This window comes from Diabrotica undecimpunctata, unplaced genomic scaffold (assembly GCF_040954645.1).
Source record: "Diabrotica undecimpunctata isolate CICGRU unplaced genomic scaffold, icDiaUnde3 ctg00000568.1, whole genome shotgun sequence".
NCBI classification, from domain to species: domain Eukaryota; kingdom Metazoa; phylum Arthropoda; class Insecta; order Coleoptera; family Chrysomelidae; genus Diabrotica; species Diabrotica undecimpunctata.
This window is the reverse complement of record NW_027311885.1, coordinates 4,946,846-4,969,899: the sequence shown is the minus strand read 5'-3', so window position 1 is coordinate 4,969,899 and position 23,054 is coordinate 4,946,846. Positions and strand designations below refer to the sequence as shown.

Here is a 23,054-nt window from a genome sequence, read left to right as displayed (position 1 = left end):
AAATAGATGAACCGCCACTTGCTCGTAGGTGTGTGGGTCTTAGGAAGTTGTAGCTAGTGTAATTTTTAAGGTAGGGGTTGTGATCTTTGGTGAAATTGGTTTCTTGAAGACAGATAAACTTGGGCGAGCAGTCCGATATAAGTTTTTGTAAATATTCTAGCCTGGAGTAAAAGCCATCGCAGTTCCATTGAATTAGACTTAGCATAGTGTTAGTATTAATAGGAGCTGAATTGAGAGGATTGGGATGGTTGTGAGCTGTCAGAATTGTAGTTATCTTTATTAGAATCGACGGAAAGATTTGGACTGGGCGTACTTTCGGGTTCTTCTGGATCAGTGCCTAAGGCTTTTATCAGTTTTTTGGTTAGACGGGTTAGCCTGTTTTTGATAGACCTCTCCTGACAAGTTGGGTATAATGCTTGAATGTTAGAAATTAACCCTGATACATTTTCTGTAAACTTAAGAACTTCAGCGTAGGGGTCACTACAGCCGAAAGTGTTTTCGACAAAGGCTATCAAGTTTTCTAGAGGAATAACAAGTGATTCTGAGGTTTGCTTAAAGGATTCTTTGATAGCGTCTTTTGTTAAATCGGAAAGGTAACGTTCTGATGGTGAACTTGTTCTGGGTTTCTTTTTTGGTTTCTTAATGTCTCTACTAGGGGGAGGCATGATGTTGTCCTCGGACGGATTTGCGACGGAGATGTTATCGGGAATATCAGTCTGCTCACTTGTACTCTCGATTTCAGAGTGGCCACGTTTATGTGTGGGCGTTTTAGTCATTATGGAATTGTTTGGTTCTGAAGCAGACATATGTGGTGATGTTGCGGGTTGTATAGAAGACTGTGGTGGTAATTTATAGAAGAATAAAATTTGAGACAGGAAGACGAAACTATAAATGAATGGTATAATATATATAAAGTCAAAAATATGGCAACTCAATGTGAATTTGGTGATAAGTTAATGTATAGAGTACAAGAGAAATTCGTAGTTGGAATAAAACCAGGCCCAATATTAGACCGTTTATGTGAAGAAGATCCCCATAGGACTTTAAAAGATCTTTTAGAAATAGCACTGCCAAAAGAAGCAGCTTTGAGGGAATCCAGAGGAGTGGACATAAATTATTCAGAAGCCAAAAGGGAAGGTGGTAAAAAAATTCAAGCAAGACAACTAGGTTCATCAAATCAAACTAAGACTGGTAGGATATTTGTAAGTAATAAAAGAGATAATTTGTGTTTTTATTGTAATAAACCAGATCATGATTTTAAAATGTGTAAGTTTAGAAAATTTATTTGTAATAAATGTAAAAAAGTAGGGCATATTGCAGCAGCATGTAAAGTTGGGGGAAACAATTTTATAGAAATGGATAATAATGTAGATGCTAAGGACAATACCTCAGAGGTAGATGGTATGGTGGAGATGCTGCAGCTGGATGTTTATAATGTTAAGGCTTATATTAAACCAATGTCAATAATAGATACAGGAGCTGGTGTTTCTTGCATTCCTTTTAGTATGTATAATCAATGTTTTTCAATGGTAGAGTTAAAGCCAAGTTTGATTAAATTAAAGTATTATGATGGACCAGTGGTAATACCAAAAGGTAAAATTGAGGTACAAAGCAAAATAGGTGATAGAGTTGAAAATGTTTCATTGACAGTAGTGGAGGGAGCTACTAAGGCACTGTTAGGCAGAGATATCTTTATAAAATTTAATTTATCCATAAAGGGAACAAAAGTCTATATTGGAAATCATGAATTAGGTTTTAGCAAGTGTACCCAGATTAATGAAATAAGTATAAATGAAATTGACTTTAAATCACAATTAAATGTTTTATTAAGAAAATATGAGAAAATTTTTAATGATGAATTAGGTAAATATATAGGTGAGCAAGTTCATTTAGAGATGGAAAAAGATGTTAGGCCAATTTTTCAAAAACCACATCAAATTCCTTTTGCATTTAGAGAGAAAGTAAAGGCAGAGTTGCTTAAGTTAGAGAAAGAGGGGGTAATAGAGAAAGTAGAAAATGCTTTGTTTGGTACACCATTGGTACCTGTACTCAAACCTAATGGTAAGGAAGTAAGGGTATGTGCTAATTATAAAGTAACAATTAACAAATATTTAAAAGACTCAAATTATTCACTACCTTTAATAGAAGATATTTTTGCTGCCTTGAAAGGTGGGGAAAAGTTCACTAAATTAGATTTTAAAAACGCGTATAATCAGTTAGAATTAGATCCTGAAACATCACATTTACTATCTTGGAGTACACCTTATGGAATTTTTAGAGTTAAAAGACTCTCATATGGAACAAAACCAGCTTATGTTACGTCCCTCCACATATATTCTCAGTTTTATTAATAATTTTTATTATTTTATTTTTTATATTTAATTCTTTACTTAACGTGTGTGTATGTCTTGTCATCGTAAATTAATACGGACCTATACAGTCCCCCTCCGAGTCTTAAGGGAGCAAGCTACGGGACGAGACGCATTTTTAATCTTAGTTTAGAGATAGTCCTGTATAAATCGGCGCGTTAAACACTCCAGTATTTGTGTAACTAGTACCCTGACCACGTGACATTGTGAGAAGATTTTGTTCCCGAATCAGTGCACTGAGGAAGAAGAAGAAGTATACATCAACATCACAGCATCACAGGTACCGTAATTTGATTGCATACACACATAGTATTTATATTAATTGATAAATTTGCCTATAACTTATTTTCATATTAAAATTATACCAGCACCTAAATAAACAATTATGAGTGAGTATTTCTCCTATAGAACTTAATTAACTTCAAACATTGGTCCTTCAGATGCCAAATTAAAATTAGTTTAAAGTAATTTATTCAATTAAAAACGCGATCAAATTATATAAAATTTTAAATAGTTGGGCAAAGCTTTTCTCAAAATTCGTTTAAAATCATTGAAAAAATTCCACTATCGATACACATCTGGCGACGGATGCGATAATCCCAAGCGAGGTCTCTACCTGCCCCTCTGACAAAACTCTCAAAAATCACGTACAATTCTGTGGGTAGTACAATTTAGAATTCTTTAAATACAAGGGGTTTATATGATTATATATTTATTTTATATAACTTAGGAAATTAAATAAAAATGCAATATTAATTGAACACTGGTTTTAAAAATATTTTATGCGTATATTTCTAGTTACAATTAAATAAATATATATTGATTTTGTTTAAATAATACTTGGAGTGTTTTTTTTTGTTTGCTCGATTATACATACTCATATATAATAAATATTTATTCTTACTGATACTTATTGAGTTTCATAACTTTAAAAGTATTACATATATTACATATTACGAGTACATACTGAATTTATTGAGATCATTCTTTAAAGGTTCTTTGTGTTACACAAATTTCTTTTTCTATATATATAATACAATAATGTCTTCCAGAAATTCAAATAAAATTGTTCGTTTGCGTGCATTGAGAAACGTTGACATTTGTAAGATTAAACAAATGGAAAAGCTGGTAGATGAAGTGTTGGTTGATGCTTCATTAATTCCAGGGTTTCTCTTTGCTGCAAAAGATTATGAAGCTATCAATACTAGTTTCAATAATCAGCATACTGAATTAATTAATTTAATTGCTGTCGAGGAAGACGCAAATTTGGATACGGAAGAAATAATTAGGTTTGAATTTGCCAATAGTATTAATAAAATAGCTTCTCTTTATTTTAAACATAATTCTTTATTAAATAATACTACTAGTGGAACTCAAAATGTGTCCGCTGATCCACAAATCAAATCAAAACGTAACGTAAATCTTCCTAAACTAAATTTAAGTATATTTGCGGGCGAGATTACAGATTTACCCACATTTATCGATTTATATAATGCTCTTGTACATAATAATTCTGATCTTTCTAATATAGAAAAGTTTAGTTATCTTCTGCAATCACTTAAGGAAGTACCTTACAATTTAGTTAAAAGCATTAAGCTGCAAGATTCTAATTATATAATTGCTTACAACACCTTAATTGATCGCTATGAAGGTAAACAAGACTTATCTAGAGCATTATGGAAAAATATTCAAAATGCCAGTGTGGTTAAAACTGATGATCCTGTTTCACTTAGAAAATTATTAGATATTTTCAATGAAAACTTAGCCTCTTTAGAAAAATTACTTTTTTCTCCCTCTCAATGGGACTTTATTCTAATGAATTTACTGATGGACAAATTGGATGTAGAAACAGTTAGAGCTTTCGAATTACACTTTGCTTCAAAAAATGTACCTTCCTATGAGGAAGTTTATAAGTTCGCATTGCAGCGTTGCACTTCATTGGAGTCATATAAAAGACAAGTCAGCAAAAATGTTAAATCTACTAATTCAGATACTTCTAATAACGTAAGGTATTCATCTCGTCAAACTTCTACATTTTTGACCAGTTCTGTCAAAAATAAGTGTCTATTTTGTGGTTCGGATCATGCTTTATTTAAATGCAATCAATTTCTTGCTGAATCACCTCAAAAACGCTTTGACTTTGCTAAACAGAATAAATGTTGTATAAACTGCTTGTCTAAAACTCATGTTACGATCAAATGCCTTTCATCCAAAAGATGTACACATTGTAATAAAAAACATCATACTGCTCTTCACTTTGATAATCTCAATGCGAATGATTCTTCTTCTTCTTCTTCTCACAACGAGGTTGCTAGTTCATCTAACGATCCTATGCCTTCTGTATCCGCCTTATCAAATACTTTGACAAATAATGTCTTGCTAGCTACAGCTACAATCCATGTTCTCGATCGTTTTGGTAAAGCCTTGTAAGTTAGAGCCTTATTAGACAGTGCGTCTCAAGCTAACTTCATTAGTAAAGAATGTGCAGACAAATTAAGTCTCCCTAAATTCAATGCGGCTTTATCGATACAAGGTCTTGATAGAATGTGCACCCCAGCCAAATCAGGCGTAAAATTGAATATTTCTTCGTCTTATGACATAAACTTTCATTGCGAGATAGATGCAATAATTCTTCCTCAAATCTGTCAAAATATGCCAACTGTTCCAATTTCTTTAGACAACTTGCCGTATCTTCAACATTTCAGGTTGGCTGATAAAATGGCAAATATTCCAGGTAAAGTTGATGTTCTATTAGGAGCAAATATCTTTCCTTACATCTTAACAGGAGGAATTAATAAAACCCGTAATGATCAGCTTTCAGCTCTTGAAACAAGTTTCGGTTATGTTTTGATGGGAAATATTTCACCTACAAATATAACAAATATTCATTCCTTTTTCACGTCATTTTCTGCTAATGATTCTGAGCAATTAGATGCGACATTAAAACAATTCTGGGCCATTGAGGAAGTACCAGAAGTTAAATCTTATTCTCCGGAAGACTCATTCTGTGAGAAGCTGTATACTCATACCACTTATAGAAATTCCGAGGGCAGATTTGTAGTAAAGCTGCCTTTCAAAAACGAAATACCTTCTTTTGGCGACACAAAACGTTTAGCCTTACAAAGATTTAGTTCTTTAGAGCGCAGATTTGCCAAAAATGAATCACTTGAGATTCAATATTCAAGCTTTATCAAAAGTTTCATAGATAATCATTATTTAAATCCGATTCAGCCAAGTACGGCAATAAATAATGCTTATTATCTACCACACCATTTTATTTACAAGGAGTCCAGTACTACTCCATTGCGCGTTGTGTTTGATGCTTCTGCACACGCCCCTAACTTTCCGTCTTTAAACGATACGTTATATTCAGGTCCAAAATTACAAAATGATCTTGTAAATTTATTGCTTAAATTCAGGTTTCATAAATACGTCTTTACTGCAGATATTAAATCCATGTTTACTCAGATTCTTATCGCTCCTGAGCAACAAAGATTTCAAAGAATACTTTGGCGTTTTTCGGAACAGGAATCTATTGCTGAATACGAACTTACTCGGGTTACTTTCGGTGTGTCTAGCTCACCATATCTTGCAATTCGTACTCTACAGCAGCTAGCACTCGACGAACCGGACTTACCTGTAGCCTCATCTATACTCCTAAAAGATACTTACGTAGACGATGTGGTGACAGGAAAGGATTCTTTAGAAAATAGTGTTCTTGCTATAAAAGAATTAATATCTTTATTGAAACGTGGTGGATTTGAGTTACGAAAATGGGCAAGTAATGCCCCTCAGTTATTCTCTCTCGCTAATATTCCTTTGGATCATATTCTGCAACAGTCTTTTTCATTTGACTTAGATCAATCTTCGTTAAAGGTATTAGGACTTGAATGGAATCCATCATCTGATGATTTCTTTTACAAAATTTTACCTCTTCAAGCTTCCTGCACAAAGCGAAATCTCTTATCCCAAATAGCTCGCATATTCGATCCTTACGGTATTCTTAATCCTGTCACTTTGATAGTGAAGACTATTATTCAACGTCTTTGGCTACTTAATTTAGATTGGGATGCAACTCCACCTTTGGAAATTACTTCAAGGTGGGAACAATTTAAAATTGAACTGCCTATACTGTCTAGTTTACTATACCTCGTCATATTTCTTTAAATGCAATTATTTCCTGTGAGCTTCATGGCTTTTGCGACGCTTCTTTACGTGGATCTTCTGCTGTTACATACCTTCGTGTGTGTTATAATACAGGAGTCATCAAAACTTATTTTCTTTTAGCCCGAACAAAGGTATCTCCTACCAGGGTGCAAACTATTCCTCGTCTCGAGCTCAATGCAGCAGTAATTCTTAGTAAATTATTATCTTATATACTGCAGACTCTCACTATACAGTTTAGTAGAATTTACGCATGGTCAGATTCGACTGTTGTTCTTCATTGGATTAATTCACAGCCATATAAATGGAAAACCTTCGTCAGTAACAGAATTTCTTATATTCAAGACAGGATAGCTTCAAAACACTGGCGATATATTCCTTCTTCATTAAATAGTGCGGATCACGGATCCCGTGGACTTTTCCCTGAGGATTTCTTAAATACTCCTGCTTGGTGGGTGGGTCCGGAGTTTCTTCGCACTACTGAAGATAACTGGTCATTCTCTTTGACCGATTCTATTGAACATAACTTAGAATTGAAACAGAAAAGTTGTCTTTTGTCTTTTCCATCTGATGAATTTGTCGATAATCTCTGTAATCGATTTTCTTCCTTTTCAAAATTAAAACGTATCTTTTCCTATGTTCTTAGATTTGTTGGTAACCTAAAATCAGTCAATCAACGAACAGTTGGAAGGCTTTCTATTCAGGAACAAAGTAACGCCACTAATCAACTAATTAGATTAGTGCAACAAAGATATTTGAAGGAGGAAATAGAACAGGTTAAAGGTAATGCTATAAAATTCAAATATTTGAAAAAATTAAATCCCTTCTTTGATTCACATGATCTCCTAAGAGTGGGCGGAAGACTTAGCCAGTCAGAATTAGCGTATGACAAGCGCTTTCCTCTTCTTTTGCCTTCTAAAGGTAATTTTATCAAATTACTTATTTCGGAAATTCATATTGTACATCTACATGCAGGCATTCAAGGTACGCACTTCGCCTTGTCACAAAACTTTTGGATAATTTCATCCAAACGTGTTATTCGTAGTGTTCTTTCAAAGTGTCTTTCCTGTTGGAGACTAAAACCTCAAAATTATCAGCCACCTATGGGGGCTCTTCCCGACCTACGGATATCCAAGGCCAAACCATTTTCTTGCGTTGGCGTCGACTTTGGCGGTCCTTTTGTGATACGAGCCAATAAGCTTAAAAATGCTAAACGAACGAAAGCCTATATTTGCCTATTTGTATGCTTTGCCACTAAGGCTTTGCACTTAGAATTGGTATCTGAACTTAGTACCGAGGCATTTTTAGCCTCATTCAGACGTTTTATAGCACGTCGAGGACGTTGCTCTGTTGTTTATTCTGATTGCGGAACAAATTTTGTAGGAGCAAAATCCTATTTAGAAGACATTAAGTCACATTTTGAAAAAAACGACGTCATTACATGGCATTTAAATCCTCCGGCAGCTTCCCATTTTGGTGGATTGTTTGAAGCGGGTATAAAAGGCGTAAAAACACATGTGTCTAGAGTCATAGGCGAACAGGTTTTAACCTATGAAGAATTCAATACATTACTCATACAAATAGAGGCTGTCTTAAATAGTCGTCCCTTATGTCCTGTCAGTAATGATCCAAATGATTTTTCAGTGTTAACACCTGGTCATTTTCTTACACTAGAGCCTTTAAAGATAATTCCCGATCGGGATTACAGTGATGTTCATTTAAATAGACTAAGTCGTTGGCAATTGCTGCACCGATTACATGCAGACTTTTGGCAAAGATGGAGCAGAGAATATTTACATACTCTTCATCAACGCTCGAAGTGGCATAAAAATGAGGGTAATCCTAATATAGGTACACTCGTACTAATACGTAATGAGACCAAACCTCCCTTACAATGGCAAATGGGTCGAATTAAGACTTTAATTTTTGGTCAAGATGATATTTCTCGCGTAGCTATCGTACAAACCGCGAAAGGTGAACTTAGGCGACCTTTGGTTAAGCTATGCCCTTTGCCTTATACTGACTAAAAATGCAAATATGCATTTTGGTGGGTGGGAATGTTACGTCCCTCCACATATATTCTCAGTTTTATTAATAATTTTTATTATTTTATTTTTTATATTTAATTCTTTACTTAACGTGTGTGTATGTCTTGTCATCGTAAATTAATACGGACCTGTACAGTCCCCCTCCGAGTCTTAAGGGAGCAAGCTACGGGACGAGACGCATTTTCAATCTTAGTTTAGAGATAGTCCTGTATAAATCGGCGCGTTAAACACTCCAGTATTTGTGTAACTAGTACCCTGACCACGTGACATTGTGAGAAGATTTTGTTCCCGAATCAGTGCACTGAGGAAGAAGAAGAAGTATACATCAACATCACAGCATCACAGGTACCGTAATTTGATTGCATACACACATAGTATTTATATTAATTGATAAATTTACCTATAACTTATTTTCATATTAAAATTATACCAGCACCTAAATAAACAATCATGAGTGAGTATTTCTCCTATAGAACTTAATTAACTTCATTCAACCAGCTTGTTCTATTTTTCAGTGTATAGTGGAGAAAGTTTTGCAGGGTTGTAGGGGTACAGTCAATTATTTAGATGATGTGGTAGTTACAGGGAAAGATAACAAAGAACATTTAGAGAACTTGGCTGAGGTTCTTAAGAGACTTTTAAAATCAGGATTTAGGTTAAATTTGAGTAAATGTGAATTTGTTAAAGATTGTATTTTTTATTTAGGACATAAAATTTCAAATAGGGGGCTGGAAACCGATAATAAAAAAGTAGAAGCAATTGTGAAACTGCCAAAACCAAAGAATTTGACGGAGTTAAGATCATTTCTTGGTATGATAAATTATTATTCTAAATTTATTCCAAATTTGGCAGATAGGGTGAATCCATTATATAAACTTCTAGAAAAAAATAGCAAATATTTATGGACAGATAATTGTCAAAATTCATTTGATGCTATTAAGAAGGAGATAACTTCGAGTCATGTGTTAATGCATTTTGATCAAAATAAACCTATTAGACTAGTTTGTGATAGTTCAGAATACGGGTTAGGTGCTGCATTATTGCATGTATTGCCAGAGGGATCACAACGACCAGTTTGCTCTATATCAAGGGTCTTAAATAAGGCAGAGAGAAATTATGCTGTGGTTCATAAAGAAGTCTTAGCAATTGTTTGGGCAGTACAGAAGCTTTATCATTACTTAGCAGGTAGAAAGTTTGAAATTTTGAGTGATCATAAGCCCCTGCAGGCACTTTTTAGTGAGTTTAAAAGTCTCCCGAAAATGGCCTCAGCAAGGTTACAGCGTTGGGCATTGTTTCTGTCAGGATTTGATTATGTTTTTAAATGTATTAAAGGAGCTAATAATGTGCAGGCAGATGCTTTAAGTCGACTTCCTCTAGAGAAAACAGTAAGCGAAAAAGAAGAAGATGTTGATTATCTACATTTTATAGAAGGGTTGACTCCCATTGATACCCTCAAGGTAAGGGTAGAAATCAGGACAGATCCGGTGTTAGGTCGTTTGTTTAACCATATTAGGTATGGATTCCCAGAGACAGTAGATGAAATAATGAAACCATTTTTAAATAGAAAAGAAGAATTATCTGTAAAGAAGGGGGTGATTATGTGGGGATTTCGAGTAGTAGTGCCAACAAAGTTAAGAAAACAATAATTGCTGTTAGAGTTGCACAGTACACATGAAGGAATTTCCAAGATGAAAGCAAATGCACGAGCTTATTTTTGGTGGCCAAATTTAGATACAGACATTGAATCTTATGTAAATAATTGTAAAATTTGTTTAGGGTTTAGAGCAGAACCAAGTAAAGCTAAGTTAATATCATGTGAAAAGGGAACATGTATGTTTGAGAGGGTGCATGCTGATTTTCTGGGTCCCATAAGAAATAAAATGATTTTGATAATCATTGATACTTTTACAAAATGGCCAGAAGCATTTATTATGAATAATTTGACCGCTGAGGAGACTATTGAAAAATTTAGAGATTGTTTTGCTCGGTTTGGTTTACCTAAAGTAGTTGTTACAGATAATGGCCCTCAATTTTCATCAGGTGAATTTTCAAAATTTTCACATAATAATGGTAATAAACACTCTACATCACCACCATATCATCCAGCAACAAATGGTTTTGCAGAGAATTTTGTTAAGACATTTAAAAACGCTGCTTTGAAAGGATTGAGGGATGATTACAACTGTAATAATTCTTTACAAACTATAATCAGTAAGTTATTGTTCCATTATAGAAATTCAGTAGGTACATTGTACTACAGGTGTATCACCCTCCAGTCTTGTATTTAAACATAAAGTTAAAACCCGATTAGATTTGTTATGGACATGTAGTGAGAATCAGAGTTCTAAATTAATTGATAATAAATTAAATAGTAATGGACGAATTGAAACTTTTCAAGTGGGGGATAAAGTCCTTTGTAGAGATTATCGTTATCCTAATCGTAAAACATGGGCACAAGCAATAATAGATGAACTTTTAGGTGACAGGATATATTTGTGTAAGTTAACACAGGAAGGTTTAATTTGGAAAAGACATTTGGACTAGATTTTGCGAGATAAAGGGTCTGATTCTAACTACGATAGTCTTAATGAAACCATTGTAACTGATATAACTAATAATAATAATACAATTAGTAACAGTGTTGGACCCTTCTCAGCTCTAAGAGAAGGGGAAGTGTTAAAACAAAGTTAAAGCGAGAAATTTTGAAGAGTCTGGTAATGAAGTAGCAAGTAAAGCAGATGTTAGTGAGGTTAATGGTTAATGAGAAACCAGAAACCAAAGAAAATGTGACAGCAGTTCCAAGTAGGCCAAAAAGAAATGTAAAACCACCTGTACGTTTAAACTTATAGTGGGGAGGTATTGTAGTATATTATAATAGAGAAAAGAAGAAGAAAGTCATAACACATGTCAATTGTCTATAAATAAAAATGTAAAAAGTTTTATATCACTTTTATATTGGGAATCATATTTCGACTGTAGTCGGAAGAGGCAACCGTAGTAAGTCTACGAACCGTGTTCACAGCCACCTTAAGTTACAAACCATGAAGTAGAAATTTGGCAACATCTAAGGGTAGTCCTGTTTGAATGTAAACAGTAGTTTACAAATGAATCGATAACTATTTGTCTATTCTTATATTTTTTTAATTAATATTAAGTGCTTTTATGTGTCTAGTCAGTTACTTAAGTTAGTCGTTTATTCGACTAATTATTGATATTGTACTACAGGTTGAAACCATGGTTGAAATAAACTCAAATGTAATTATAAACACAGTATAGATAACAACCAGTATTCTCACTCTACCGCGGTACCTTTGATCTTTTTAGACAAAATTCGGTGACCTTGACGCCATATTGTCTGGACGAAAACCGTGGACTGGCCCTGCACATATGGACGCGACAGAGCCGACTTTGATTTATTTAACAAAATTGATTTTAATTTCAACCAATTTCAAAACTCTTCTTGCTACTCTTTCATTCTTCGAGAAATTAATAAAAAAAAACCTAAAATTGTTTCTTTCTCTGCGTTGTATTTATGATTTTGTTTTCTAACGTTTCACAACTATTTGTTACAGAACTGTCTTATACACTATCAAAAAAAAATCAAATGGAGAGTTATGCAACAGTTTTTAATAAATATGCTAGTTTTAAAGCTGTATGGTTATAAAGTAGAATAAAATGCAAAGTTTCATTTCAAAATTCAAATACAGAGTTTGAAATCAGTTAATATATTTTAATTATATCTCACTAAAAACACAAGAGGATGTGAACAAAACTCCTAAATATGTATATTGATTAGTGATTGATCTTACCTGTTCATTGTAATAGACTATTTTGACTTGTTATTTCGATATAAACGATTAAATCGTGTTATTGATGTTTCCAAATAATCGTTTTATTATTTTTTTCTTTTAGTTTTATTTTCATATTTTTGAGTATTGAAATTTCTGTTGTTGAATTTTAATAAATAGTACAAACGTACAAGGCTAAATAAAGTTGTACAATATTTGAGTGGTCTTTGTTCAAAAGGCGACTCAAATTTATGGTACTAAATCGAAAAACATGTTTTAATAATATTCGGTTGTACAGCTAATATTTCAAAATTCTTTTGAAATAGAATGTCAAGTATACCTCCTTATAAAGTCAACAGAATCAACAGTAGGGATTTTTAGATTATCAAATGTGTCACCGGTTCTATTTTTATATACATTAACATATGAATATACAGTTTTATCCGACAAATTAGTTACACTTTTTGAGTAGCTGTCTGGTATATTATTTATAAATAATATATTAGGGCTGGGTAAACAAAATTTGCTACACAAAACATTTTTGTAAAACTTTTGGCCCATTGAAGTACATTAAGAGACATCCTGTTTAAACTGATTACTGAATCTTCTACCTCTTGCCTTTTTTCTAGACTGTAAAATTTGAACATTTATGAAATTAGCTAAATTTAACGAAGGACAAAATTTAGATGTAAGTGCCATGTAGTCTTCAATTGTCACATTATCGACACATTTCTTTTCTGTAGAATGTACAGAATGTTTTCTGAATTTTTTATTTAAATAATGGTAAACTGTACTTCATAGCAGAATTTTTCTTTGAGTTTTTTCTTACAATCCTTGTTGATGTACATTAGATGTCTAACGGAATCGTACAAAGTGCTAAAAGTAGCGTCATCCTGTTAATGTTAAGAATGTATTTGTGGAAATAAAAAATAAATTTTTAAATGAACTTCATTTATTATTACATGTTGCATTAGATATTACATTTATTTATTTATTTAATAATAACAAAGGTGACAGACCCACTGCCAAAATTAGACAAAAATACATTGTAGATAAATACAATTACAGATAAAAATCAAATATACATGTATAAAACAAGTACACATTAAGTTTACAAAGTATCATTTTGTAGTTTAAAATTTCAGAAGTTAAACAAATTATATCTCATGAGCACTGATTTGCATGTATGAGAAGTCAGATCATACCTATATTTTGTTTGACATTAATGTAAGATAGGCTTAACGTAAACCTGGTAACTATGTCAAATATGTCAATGTCAAGTCAACACCACTTCCCAACGGGGACAATGGGCGACATGATCATGTTGTAATGTATGAATATTATTAATATATGTTCAGCCAATACAGTAGTTTAATTGAGACCTTATTAACATACTTTAAACATGACGCAGTCAATTTATGGAATCTACGTGTCCAAGGATAAAGTTAAGTGCTAAGTTTATTAAAAAGAAAAATTTAAGTGTTCCCAAAATGGCAAGCATGGTCAATGGAATAGGTTATGTTAAGTTACCCCAAGATTTCGACCTCCAGGGTCAGAGTGCCGCTTCTGAATGGAAATTTTGGAAAATTTCATTCGAAGATTATTTAGTAGCAACAGGACAACACGACGCTGTAGATCAGATGAAATTATCCATCCTGCGAAATATTATTGGCCATGAATCAGCACGGATTATGGCTACTTTTGTTATCCCTGATGAAGAACTAAATAAGTATGAATTCACAATGCAGCTGTTAGATAAGTATGTGAACCCAAGAGTTAACGAATGCTTTGAGAGGTACAACTTTATAAAACGAGTACAAGAAGATGGGGAGACATTTGAACATTTTTTGACAGAGTGCAGACATTTGGTTAGAAGTTCCATTTACAATGCCCTAGATCCCGATGAGTCATGTGAAGACAAGGCATTAAGAGACAAAATTGTTATGGGAATTAGGGATCCGACCACACGAGAAGCCCTCCTGCGAATAGACAAATTAAGTTTAAATAAAGCTATAGAATTCTGCAGAACAAGTGAGCAAAGTAGATCTCAAAATTTACAGTTTCAATATAACACAGGAAATATTAATCATACACAGAAGATAGAGAAAAAGAAATATGATATAAAGAAGAAACCTTGGAATGAAGAGAAAGAAGTTGAAGAAGAAGTTTTTTATGCAGAAGGTGTGCAAAAAAGCATGGTCCGAGGGAATGCCCAGCTTATGGCAAGAAGTGTAACAAGTGTGGACTAAAAAACCATTATGCAGTTGCCTGCAAGGTCAAAAATATTAAAAGTACTGAAAAAGATGATTGTGAGTCAACCTCTTCTAATGAATTTTTTGTAAGAAATGTTAACAGCAGGAAAAAGGTATGTAATGTTGATTTGATAGACACTTGGGAAGAGTATATAGAGGTTGAAAATTATAAATTGAAAGCTAAGTTAGACACAGGGGCAGATGTAAATGTTATTCCTTTAAATGTTTATAAAAAATTTAATTGTCAATTTAAAACCAGGCCTACTGAATATGTGTTAAAGGCATTTGATGGAAATGTGTCTCATCCTATAGGTGTAGTAAATTTAAATGTAAAATGTAAGGGTAAGAATATTTTTGAAGATTTTGTCATTGTGGATGGTGTAAGTCAGGTTCTGATATGTGGACAAACATGTTTAAATTTAAGTTTGGTAAAACGTATTGATTCTATAAAAATAAATAAGATAGGCCGGTCTGATTTAACAGATAAATTTATCAATGAAAATTTTGAAGTTTTAACAGGGTCAGGCAAATTTCCTGGCACATATGAAATTACAACAAATGATAAATTTGAACCAGTTTGCTATCCACCTACCAAGTGTCCAATAAAAATTAGAAATTCACTTAAACTGAGCTAGATAGATTAGTCCAAAGAAAAGCAATTGTTAAGGTAGAAAACATAGACCCCAGGGCAAGTATTAATAGAATGGTGATAGTCGAAAAGAGTAATGGTAAATTAAGAATATGTTTAGATCCCTCAGATCTGAATAAACATATAGTACGCAAACCTAGAGTTGGGGAGTCCATTGAGGAAATATGTTCAAAATTATTAAACAAAAATGTATATTCTGTTTTTGATTTATCTGAAAGTTATCACCAACTTTCAATTAATGAAAATTCTTCATGGAAATGTTGTTTCTCTACACACTATGGAACTTACAGGTTTTTAGTTTTACCTTTTGGGTTATCAAATTCTCAAGACCTTTTTCAAGAGGCAGTTGAAAAGCATTTTGGTGATATTAAAAACATTGTAGTTTGTCATGATGATATGATCATAGCAGGGGCGTCTCAAGATGAACATGATCAAGCGGTCAAAGAGGTGATAAATAGAGCAAAAGAGGTGGGTGCTAGATTTAATAAAGAGAAAATTCAATTTAGCAGAAAAGAAGTAAAGTTTATGGGACAAATTTTTTCTCATTTAGGAATGAAAGTAGATCCTGAGAGGACAGATGCTTTATGTAAATTAGAAACTCCAAAAAGTAAATTAGAGTTACAAAGAATAATAGGTTCCTTTAACTATATTAGACGTTATGTTAAAAATATGGCTGAGCACATGCAAATTTTATGTGAACTTTTAAAAAACAATGTAGAATGGCAATGGTTGCCTAAACACCAGGAATGTTTTGATAAGTTAAAGAAAATAATTTCAAATTCTCCAGCTCTGGTACCATTTGATCCAAATAAAAAGATAGTTTTGCAATGTGATGCATCCAAAAATGGAATTGGGTGTTGTATGTTTCAAAACTATGATGGTATGTTGAAATTAGTTGCATATTCATCTAGGTCTATGAATGAACATGAAATAAATTACAGCCAGACAGAGAAAGAGTTATTAGCCATTTTTTATGGTACACAAAAATTTCATAACTTTATTTACCAGTGTGATGTTGATGTCCTAACAGATCATAAACCAATAATTTCAATTATGCAGAAACCAATATGCAAAATTGGGTCAGTAAGGTTGCAGCGTTTAAGGCTAAAATTATTAATGGGCGACATCATCATGTGGTAATGTATGAATATTATTAATATATGTTCAGCCAATACAGTAGTTTAATTGAGACCTTATTAACATACTTTTTAAACATATTTGAACCATAATTAGTTCTGCGATGAGATACATGGAAATGTAAATTCTGAAGAAGTGACCGGGAATGAATATGAAAAGAAATTAGCTAAAGCAATTTAGGAGTATGGACTATTCTCTATGGATAATTAATTGCTTTTGTTCAAATGTGATTTTGAATGATATTTTACATTGTTGTTTACTTGATCTTGATTAATGTCAATATAATTAATTATTAATTAATTAGAAGAAACACTCTAATACATTTTTATGGAATATGATCAGATATTTTAGTTACATCTCACTAAAAACATAAGATAATGTGAAGAAAGTCCCTGAATGGGGATATTAATTATTGATAGATATTATCTGTACATTGTAATAAAAATGAGTATTTTGACTTATTATATTGTTATAAACAAGTAAATAATGTTTTATTGATGTTTCCAAATAATCAATTATTATTTTTTCTTTTGGTTATATTTTCATGTTTTTCAGTCTTGAAATTTCTCTTCATGAATTGTAATAAATAGTACAAACATACACAGCTAAATAAAGTTATACAATATTTTATTTTAATAATATTCGGCTTTGCAATCAATATGCCAAAGGAATATAAAAAGAAATTAGCTAAAGCAATTTAGGAGTAGGGGAGACCGGGGAGAGTTCGGACCATTTTTAAAAATTAATTTTTATTAGAAAAGTGTATTGATATATTTACCTTTTAAAGTAGTTAACTTAAGCTTCCAAGGTTCAGGCATAACCAATCAAGAGCAGAATATATCAAATCAATAAATTAACAACAAAAATAAAAAAATATTGCAGGGGGTCATTTGTCCGAAGTCTCCCCAGAAACGGGGAGACTTCGGACTAGGAACTGGGAGACTTCGGACAGTACTGGGAGACTTCGGACAGTACAACATATGTTACTTATAAAAATGTATTTAAAAAAAATAGACATGTTTAGATATTAAAAAATTAATGCAATCAATAATCTTCTAAATCTGTATTAAAATAGATCATATTTTCATATCTTTGACGTGTATCTTTCAAGGGCTTCGGTAAAATACATTTTATGTCTTCAAATATAACAAAAGCATCTTCTTCAGTGGAGATAAACCGATTAGAAGTGGCATGTTTTTTATAAAATTTTACGTCGTATCCTTTTATCTGTTTTTCCTGAATTTCTGCAACATAGTGCCGAAATGTAGCTGGTGTTTTTCCATAAACTCTGGCAATTATAAACTGACCATTTGCAATATTTGTTTCTTCTGTATCCACTTCGTCATCTTGCTCTATGAAGTCAGAGGATTTTTCATTGCTCATTATGTCTTCAGAGGAAGAAGAAGAAGATGTTTCAACAATTTTTTTAGTGACTTTCTGTCTTTTTTTAGGATTTACTTTCCTTGTAACAGATCGTTTTAGTTTCCTGTTGGCAATTTCGTCTTTTTCTGGAGTATCCGTGGCAATGATACATTTGCCCTTAGGCCTCCCTCTATTTGATGTTTTACGTTCTGGCGCCTTGGGAAACGGTCTAACCATTTCTGGAGAAATGATGTTTGGAGAAGTTGAGTGACTCGGAGAAACTAAAACTTTGCTTGGCCCCGGTTTGGACAAGCTATCAAAATCTCTTTTTCCGAGTTCCGGTTCTGTAGTAGGCATTGGTCTATCTGTCACGTAAGAAGATAAGAACTCTTCTTCTCCGAATATATTCCTGTCAAAAGGCCAAATACCTGTACACTTGAAACCACTTTTAATATTAACTGGATTGGCAGCTCTGTCCCAAGCAGAAGAACAAATAGCAGGCAAGTCATATATAGAAAGTGTCTGACCAGGATTAGACAACATCCAGGAATTAGCACCATCATTAAAAAACTTTTTGAAAGGACCAAACACTGTTCGGTCCAAAGGTTGTAACTTATTAGAAGTATGAGGTGGTAGTGTCAAAACAGTAATTCCATTTTCTTTGCAGTAATCAAGTCCCTCCACTGAGAGATGGGACTCGTGGTTATCCATGATTAGTAAAATTTTATTAGTATCAGAGCAGAGTGTATTTTTGACAACATGTTTAAGTACTTTCAAAAAATTATCACTTGTCATCCATCCTGAAGGAGATACTAATCCTAAAGCAACTTGAGGAACCCCTTTCATCATGCGGTTTTCATCAAAACGTTGCCGTGGGAATACCCATATAGGAGGCAATGCTTTTCCATCAGCAGAAATTATGCCCACTTGTGTAACTAATTCTCCACGTTCACGTGAGGTCACCTGCCCTATTTGATGTTGACCTTTTCTTCCAATTATTTTAGGTACACGCTGAACTGTAGTAACCCCAGTCTAAAAAATAAGTGATATTAATTATCAAAATAACTAAACAAAATTGTTAATTGACTCACTTCATCTAAATTGAAAATCGCTGAAGATCCAAAAGAATGACGACGTAAAACTTCTTCTAATTTATTTTGAAACGTCTCAACAGTAACTTTGTTAAAACTCGTCATTCTAGCGAGACTAGTGGCTTCAGGTGTTCTAATAGATAGTACAGGATGACGTTTCATGAAACCTGAAAACCAGTCTGTTCCAGCTTCTTCATTTTCGCTCCATGTAGTAGGCATTTTAACATGGTTTTTCTTGGCAAATTCAAAAGCTAAACGTCTTGCAGCTTTAGGCGTTAGTCCATGAAACATGGAAGAACAATCTAATAAATATTTTTCAAGCATTTTTTCCATTATATCGGTAAACACTTGAGATTGCTTGAAATTTGGAGAGAATGTTACGTTGTCTATACCCACAGCTCTAGCTTTCTTTATGTAATCTAGAAGACTAGATTTAGGAACGCCGTAGGTTTTGGCGCTATTCCGAATGCTCAATTTGCCGTCAAGCACCTCTGATGTGGCATTTTTCATAGTGTCTGCAGAAAATTGTCGTTCTGTTACCCTTGTATATGTACGGGGCATTATGAGCTGTAAGAGAAAAATAGAATAACTACAGATCAGGGGAGACTTCGGACACACAGGGGAGAGTTCGGACACTGTGTCCGAACTCTCCCCTAATGCAAACATTGGTAATACAATGGGTTTATAAAAAAACTTACCTAAATATTGCAACAACATAAACGCAAATTAATGAAATAAGTATAGTAGATTACAGCACCAAAGTTTTATACGTGGTAAGTCTATGTATTTTAAAATATATCTTCTGGATTGCACCGATATTTTTAGAACAAAACTCGACAAAACACTTCACAATAGATAACTCTGTGACTACGACCGAAATCACAGCTGTCAATACATAACCTATAATTATGTACAAATAAGGTTGTGTTTACCAAATGACAACAGTGCATCTTCAAAAATGTGCGAAATTCAAATGTGTCCGATGTCTCCCTGTGTCCGAACTCTCCCCGGTCTCCCCTAAGGATTATTCTATACATAATTGCTTTTGTTCAAATGTGATTTTGAATGATATTTTACATTGTTGTTTACTTGATCTTGATTAATGTCAATATAATTAATTATTAATTAATTAGAAGTAATACTCTAATACATTTTTATGGAATATGATCAGATATTTTAGTTACATCTCACTAAAAACATAAGATAATGTGAAGAAAACCCCTAAATAGGTATATTAACTATTAATCGATATTATCTGATCACTGTAATAAAAAAAAGAGTATTTTGACTTTTTATATTGATATAAACAAGTAGATAATGCTTTATTGATGTTTCCAAATAATCAATTTATTATTTTTTCTTATGGTTATATTTTCATGTTTTTCAGTTTCAAATTTCTCTTCATGAATTTTAATGAATAGTATAAACGTACAAAGCTAAATAAAGTTCTACAATATTTTAGTGGAAATTGTTCACAAGGGTGGCTAAAATTTATGGTACTAAATAGAGAAACATATGTTTTAATAATATTCGGCTGTACAGCTAATATGTCAAAATTCTTGTGAAAGAGACAGTCAAGTATACTAATAAAGTTAACAAAATCACCAGTAGGCATTTTTAGATTACCATATGTCTCACCAGTTCTATTTTCATATCTGTTAAATATGAATATACAATAGTATCTCACAAATTAGTTACACTTTTTGAGTATCTGCCACATATTTCACAACTATGGAATTCTTAAACATTTTTTCATTAAATATCCACACAAATGTTATAAAATTTCAATTTTTCAATTGTCAATATACTTCTTTTCTGTAGACTGTAACTTCTGAAGTTTTTTTTTTTAATAATGGTTTTCCTTCCTTAATTGTATAACTGTACTTCATAATACATTTTTCAGGGAGTATTTATTGATAATTGTTGTGACACTTGAGTTGAACTTAGTGTTACTGGATGTGTAGTTACATGTTCAGGTTCTCCATGGAATATGTTGTTTTTACCAGGAGTAATAGTAATATCCTGAAGTACAGTTATAGTGGATGGTTTATGTTTAATACTAACATTTTTCTCTATATCCATAGCTGAACTTTTCACTACTTCTAAAAGAAAAAGAGAAAGCTTAGATATGTGTTACATCTTAATTATTTATTTTATTTACCTTCATTAATAGGACATCTTGGAAGACATATGTTTTGGACTACTGCAGAATAAGTATGATCAAAAGTTGATGAGCCCTCCATTAAAGGAAAATTTGTGGGAACTGCTGAAGAATCGATTTTGTCATATCATTCAGAAACATCTTATTGTCGAAATGAGTACCACAAAGACGATGACTTCTATGTAAACGTTCTGCCTTATCCAATTAATCTTCTCGTCCACATGCCATTAACCAAATGTTTGCCCTAAATACAAACATTTTTTAAAACACGATGAAAATCCACCGTTAATAAATAATATAACATCTTAGCATCTGTAATACACAATTTTAATCCTAATAACACTCACCTATTAACATCTTTTGGAAACGAAAAAAAGCTAATATTACTTTTTCTAGAATTATTACAACACTTTATAGCTGCACAAGTGTGGCAAGTCTTTTTGTTTTTATTTTTGTACATATCGACGTACTTATACAACGCAATTGCGAAATAAAAAATGTATAAAGATTATTTGTATCTATCTATACCACAGTATTCGCGATTGAAAACAAAGTATCTGACCTCTGGCGGAATAAATTTAAACTACTATAAGTGGTATAAACAAACCAGACAGCTGTTGATTTGAATAGAATTATTAAATTTTTTTAGTAAATTTCAGCATTATGACTATGTCACAGTATATTGCCAAAAAATATTCTTTATAAAGCAATATACTGTGACTACGTTAAAGTATTTTAAATCAAATCGATATTGTTCTGTTCCTCAATGCAATTCAACAATTCAAGATCGACAAAAAATATTTCTCTATTTCTCTTTCCTAAACTGGAAAACTTGAGAAAATCAATAAAAAGAAAATACCACTATCATTAAGTCAATAACATACTGAGAATACATAATTTATTTTCTTGAATAACAGAAATACAAATACTTACCATGTTGGGATAGTATCGTGAGGTTTTTTCCTCATGATTTATTACGGAATCTTTTAAAGACAAATCTTTTTTGACAGGTGACTCTCCAAGTTAAGGTTGATTTCATGTAATCAAATGAACTATCTTACAACAAACTCAAAAAGTTATTTATTTATGTTAATATACAGTAAAGTACTTACTTACGTGTCAAAACTAGTATAAAATAAAAATTAACATATTAAAAACATAAGGCATAATATAAAATAATGCATATACTAGGTAGTAAGACAAACATTACACAAAACATTATACTCTGGGTTCCCAGGTATACACAAAATAGAATTCTGGATTCATCAATACACAAGCCAGTTCCAAACATTAAAGTTAAAATTTAAGAATTCATCACTTCACCCTTCAACCAATGGACTCTTTGCTTCACCACAATACTCAAAGATATCATTAAGGCTAATTTTCATTTATAAATGATAAAATAACTCGTCTTAAACCAAACTATGTATACATGTAAAAGCAATGGTAAACATTAGTTGTTTATACCATTTATATCGGCCATGACACTGCAATCGACCTGCCCTCTACATTCAGTTTCAATCGCGAATAGACAACAACCAGTATTGCCACTCCGCTTTGGCGCGAAAGTTCGCGCAATTTTACTCGCGCAGACAGCGACGATATTTTCTCTGGACTCTGAAAAATTTGACGGCTCTCATTGGTCATTGGCCATGTCATTGGCCATTGTCATTTGTCATAAATAAATAATATAGAGGCCATTGTATTTGTTTACTTTTTGTGTATTTATAGATACAAATAAACTTTATACATTTTTTATTTCGCAATTACGTTGTATAAGTACGTCGATATGTACAAAAATAAAAACAAAAAGCCTTGCCACACTTGTGCAGCTACAAAGTGTTGTAATAATTCTAGAAAAAGTAATGTTTTCGTTTCCAAAAGATGTTAATAGGTGAGTGTTAAATTAGGATTAAAATTGTGTATTACAGATGTTAAGATGTTATATTATTTATTAACGTTTCATCGTGTATTAAAAAAATGTTTGTATTTAGGCAAAAATTTGGTTAATGGCATGTGGACAAGAAGATTTA

At 32.6% G+C, this 23,054-nt stretch overlaps 1 protein-coding gene and 1 long non-coding RNA gene across 2 annotated transcripts; one reads left to right on the top strand and one right to left on the bottom strand.

Moving 5' to 3' along the window:
- The first annotated feature begins 923 nt into the window (after positions 1 to 923).
- On the top strand, positions 924 to 11,125 carry LOC140431109 (uncharacterized). The gene is made up of 6 exons (XM_072519027.1): positions 924 to 1,191; positions 1,309 to 2,075; positions 7,631 to 8,527; positions 9,097 to 10,075; positions 10,358 to 10,792; positions 10,893 to 11,125. Exons 1-6 carry the CDS (start codon positions 924 to 926, stop codon positions 11,123 to 11,125), a joined length of 3,579 nt encoding a protein of 1,192 aa, XP_072375128.1.
- A 9,555-nt stretch (positions 11,126 to 20,680) lies between these two features.
- LOC140431106 (uncharacterized) lies at positions 20,681 to 22,092 on the bottom strand. Its single transcript, XR_011949610.1, has 3 exons — positions 21,369 to 22,092; positions 21,022 to 21,265; positions 20,681 to 20,962 (listed from the first exon to the last, which is right to left on the bottom strand). It is a non-coding gene; the product is annotated as an uncharacterized lncRNA (long non-coding RNA).
- Between the last annotated feature and the right edge of the window lie 962 nt (positions 22,093 to 23,054).

What these genes read in the sequence shown, in the direction of transcription:
- LOC140431109 (XM_072519027.1), top strand. Translation starts at nt 924, where the DNA reads ATGGCAACTCAATGTGAATTTGGTGATAAGTTAATGTATAGAGTACAA. An exon ending in GTGAACTTAGGCGACCTTTG is followed by an intron (nt 8,528 to 9,096) that starts GTTAAGCTATGC and finishes TCTATTTTTCAG; the next exon opens with TGTATAGTGGAGAAAGTTTT. An exon ending in TTCTTTACAAACTATAATCA is followed by an intron (nt 10,793 to 10,892) that starts GTAAGTTATTGT and finishes AAACCCGATTAG; the next exon opens with ATTTGTTATGGACATGTAGT.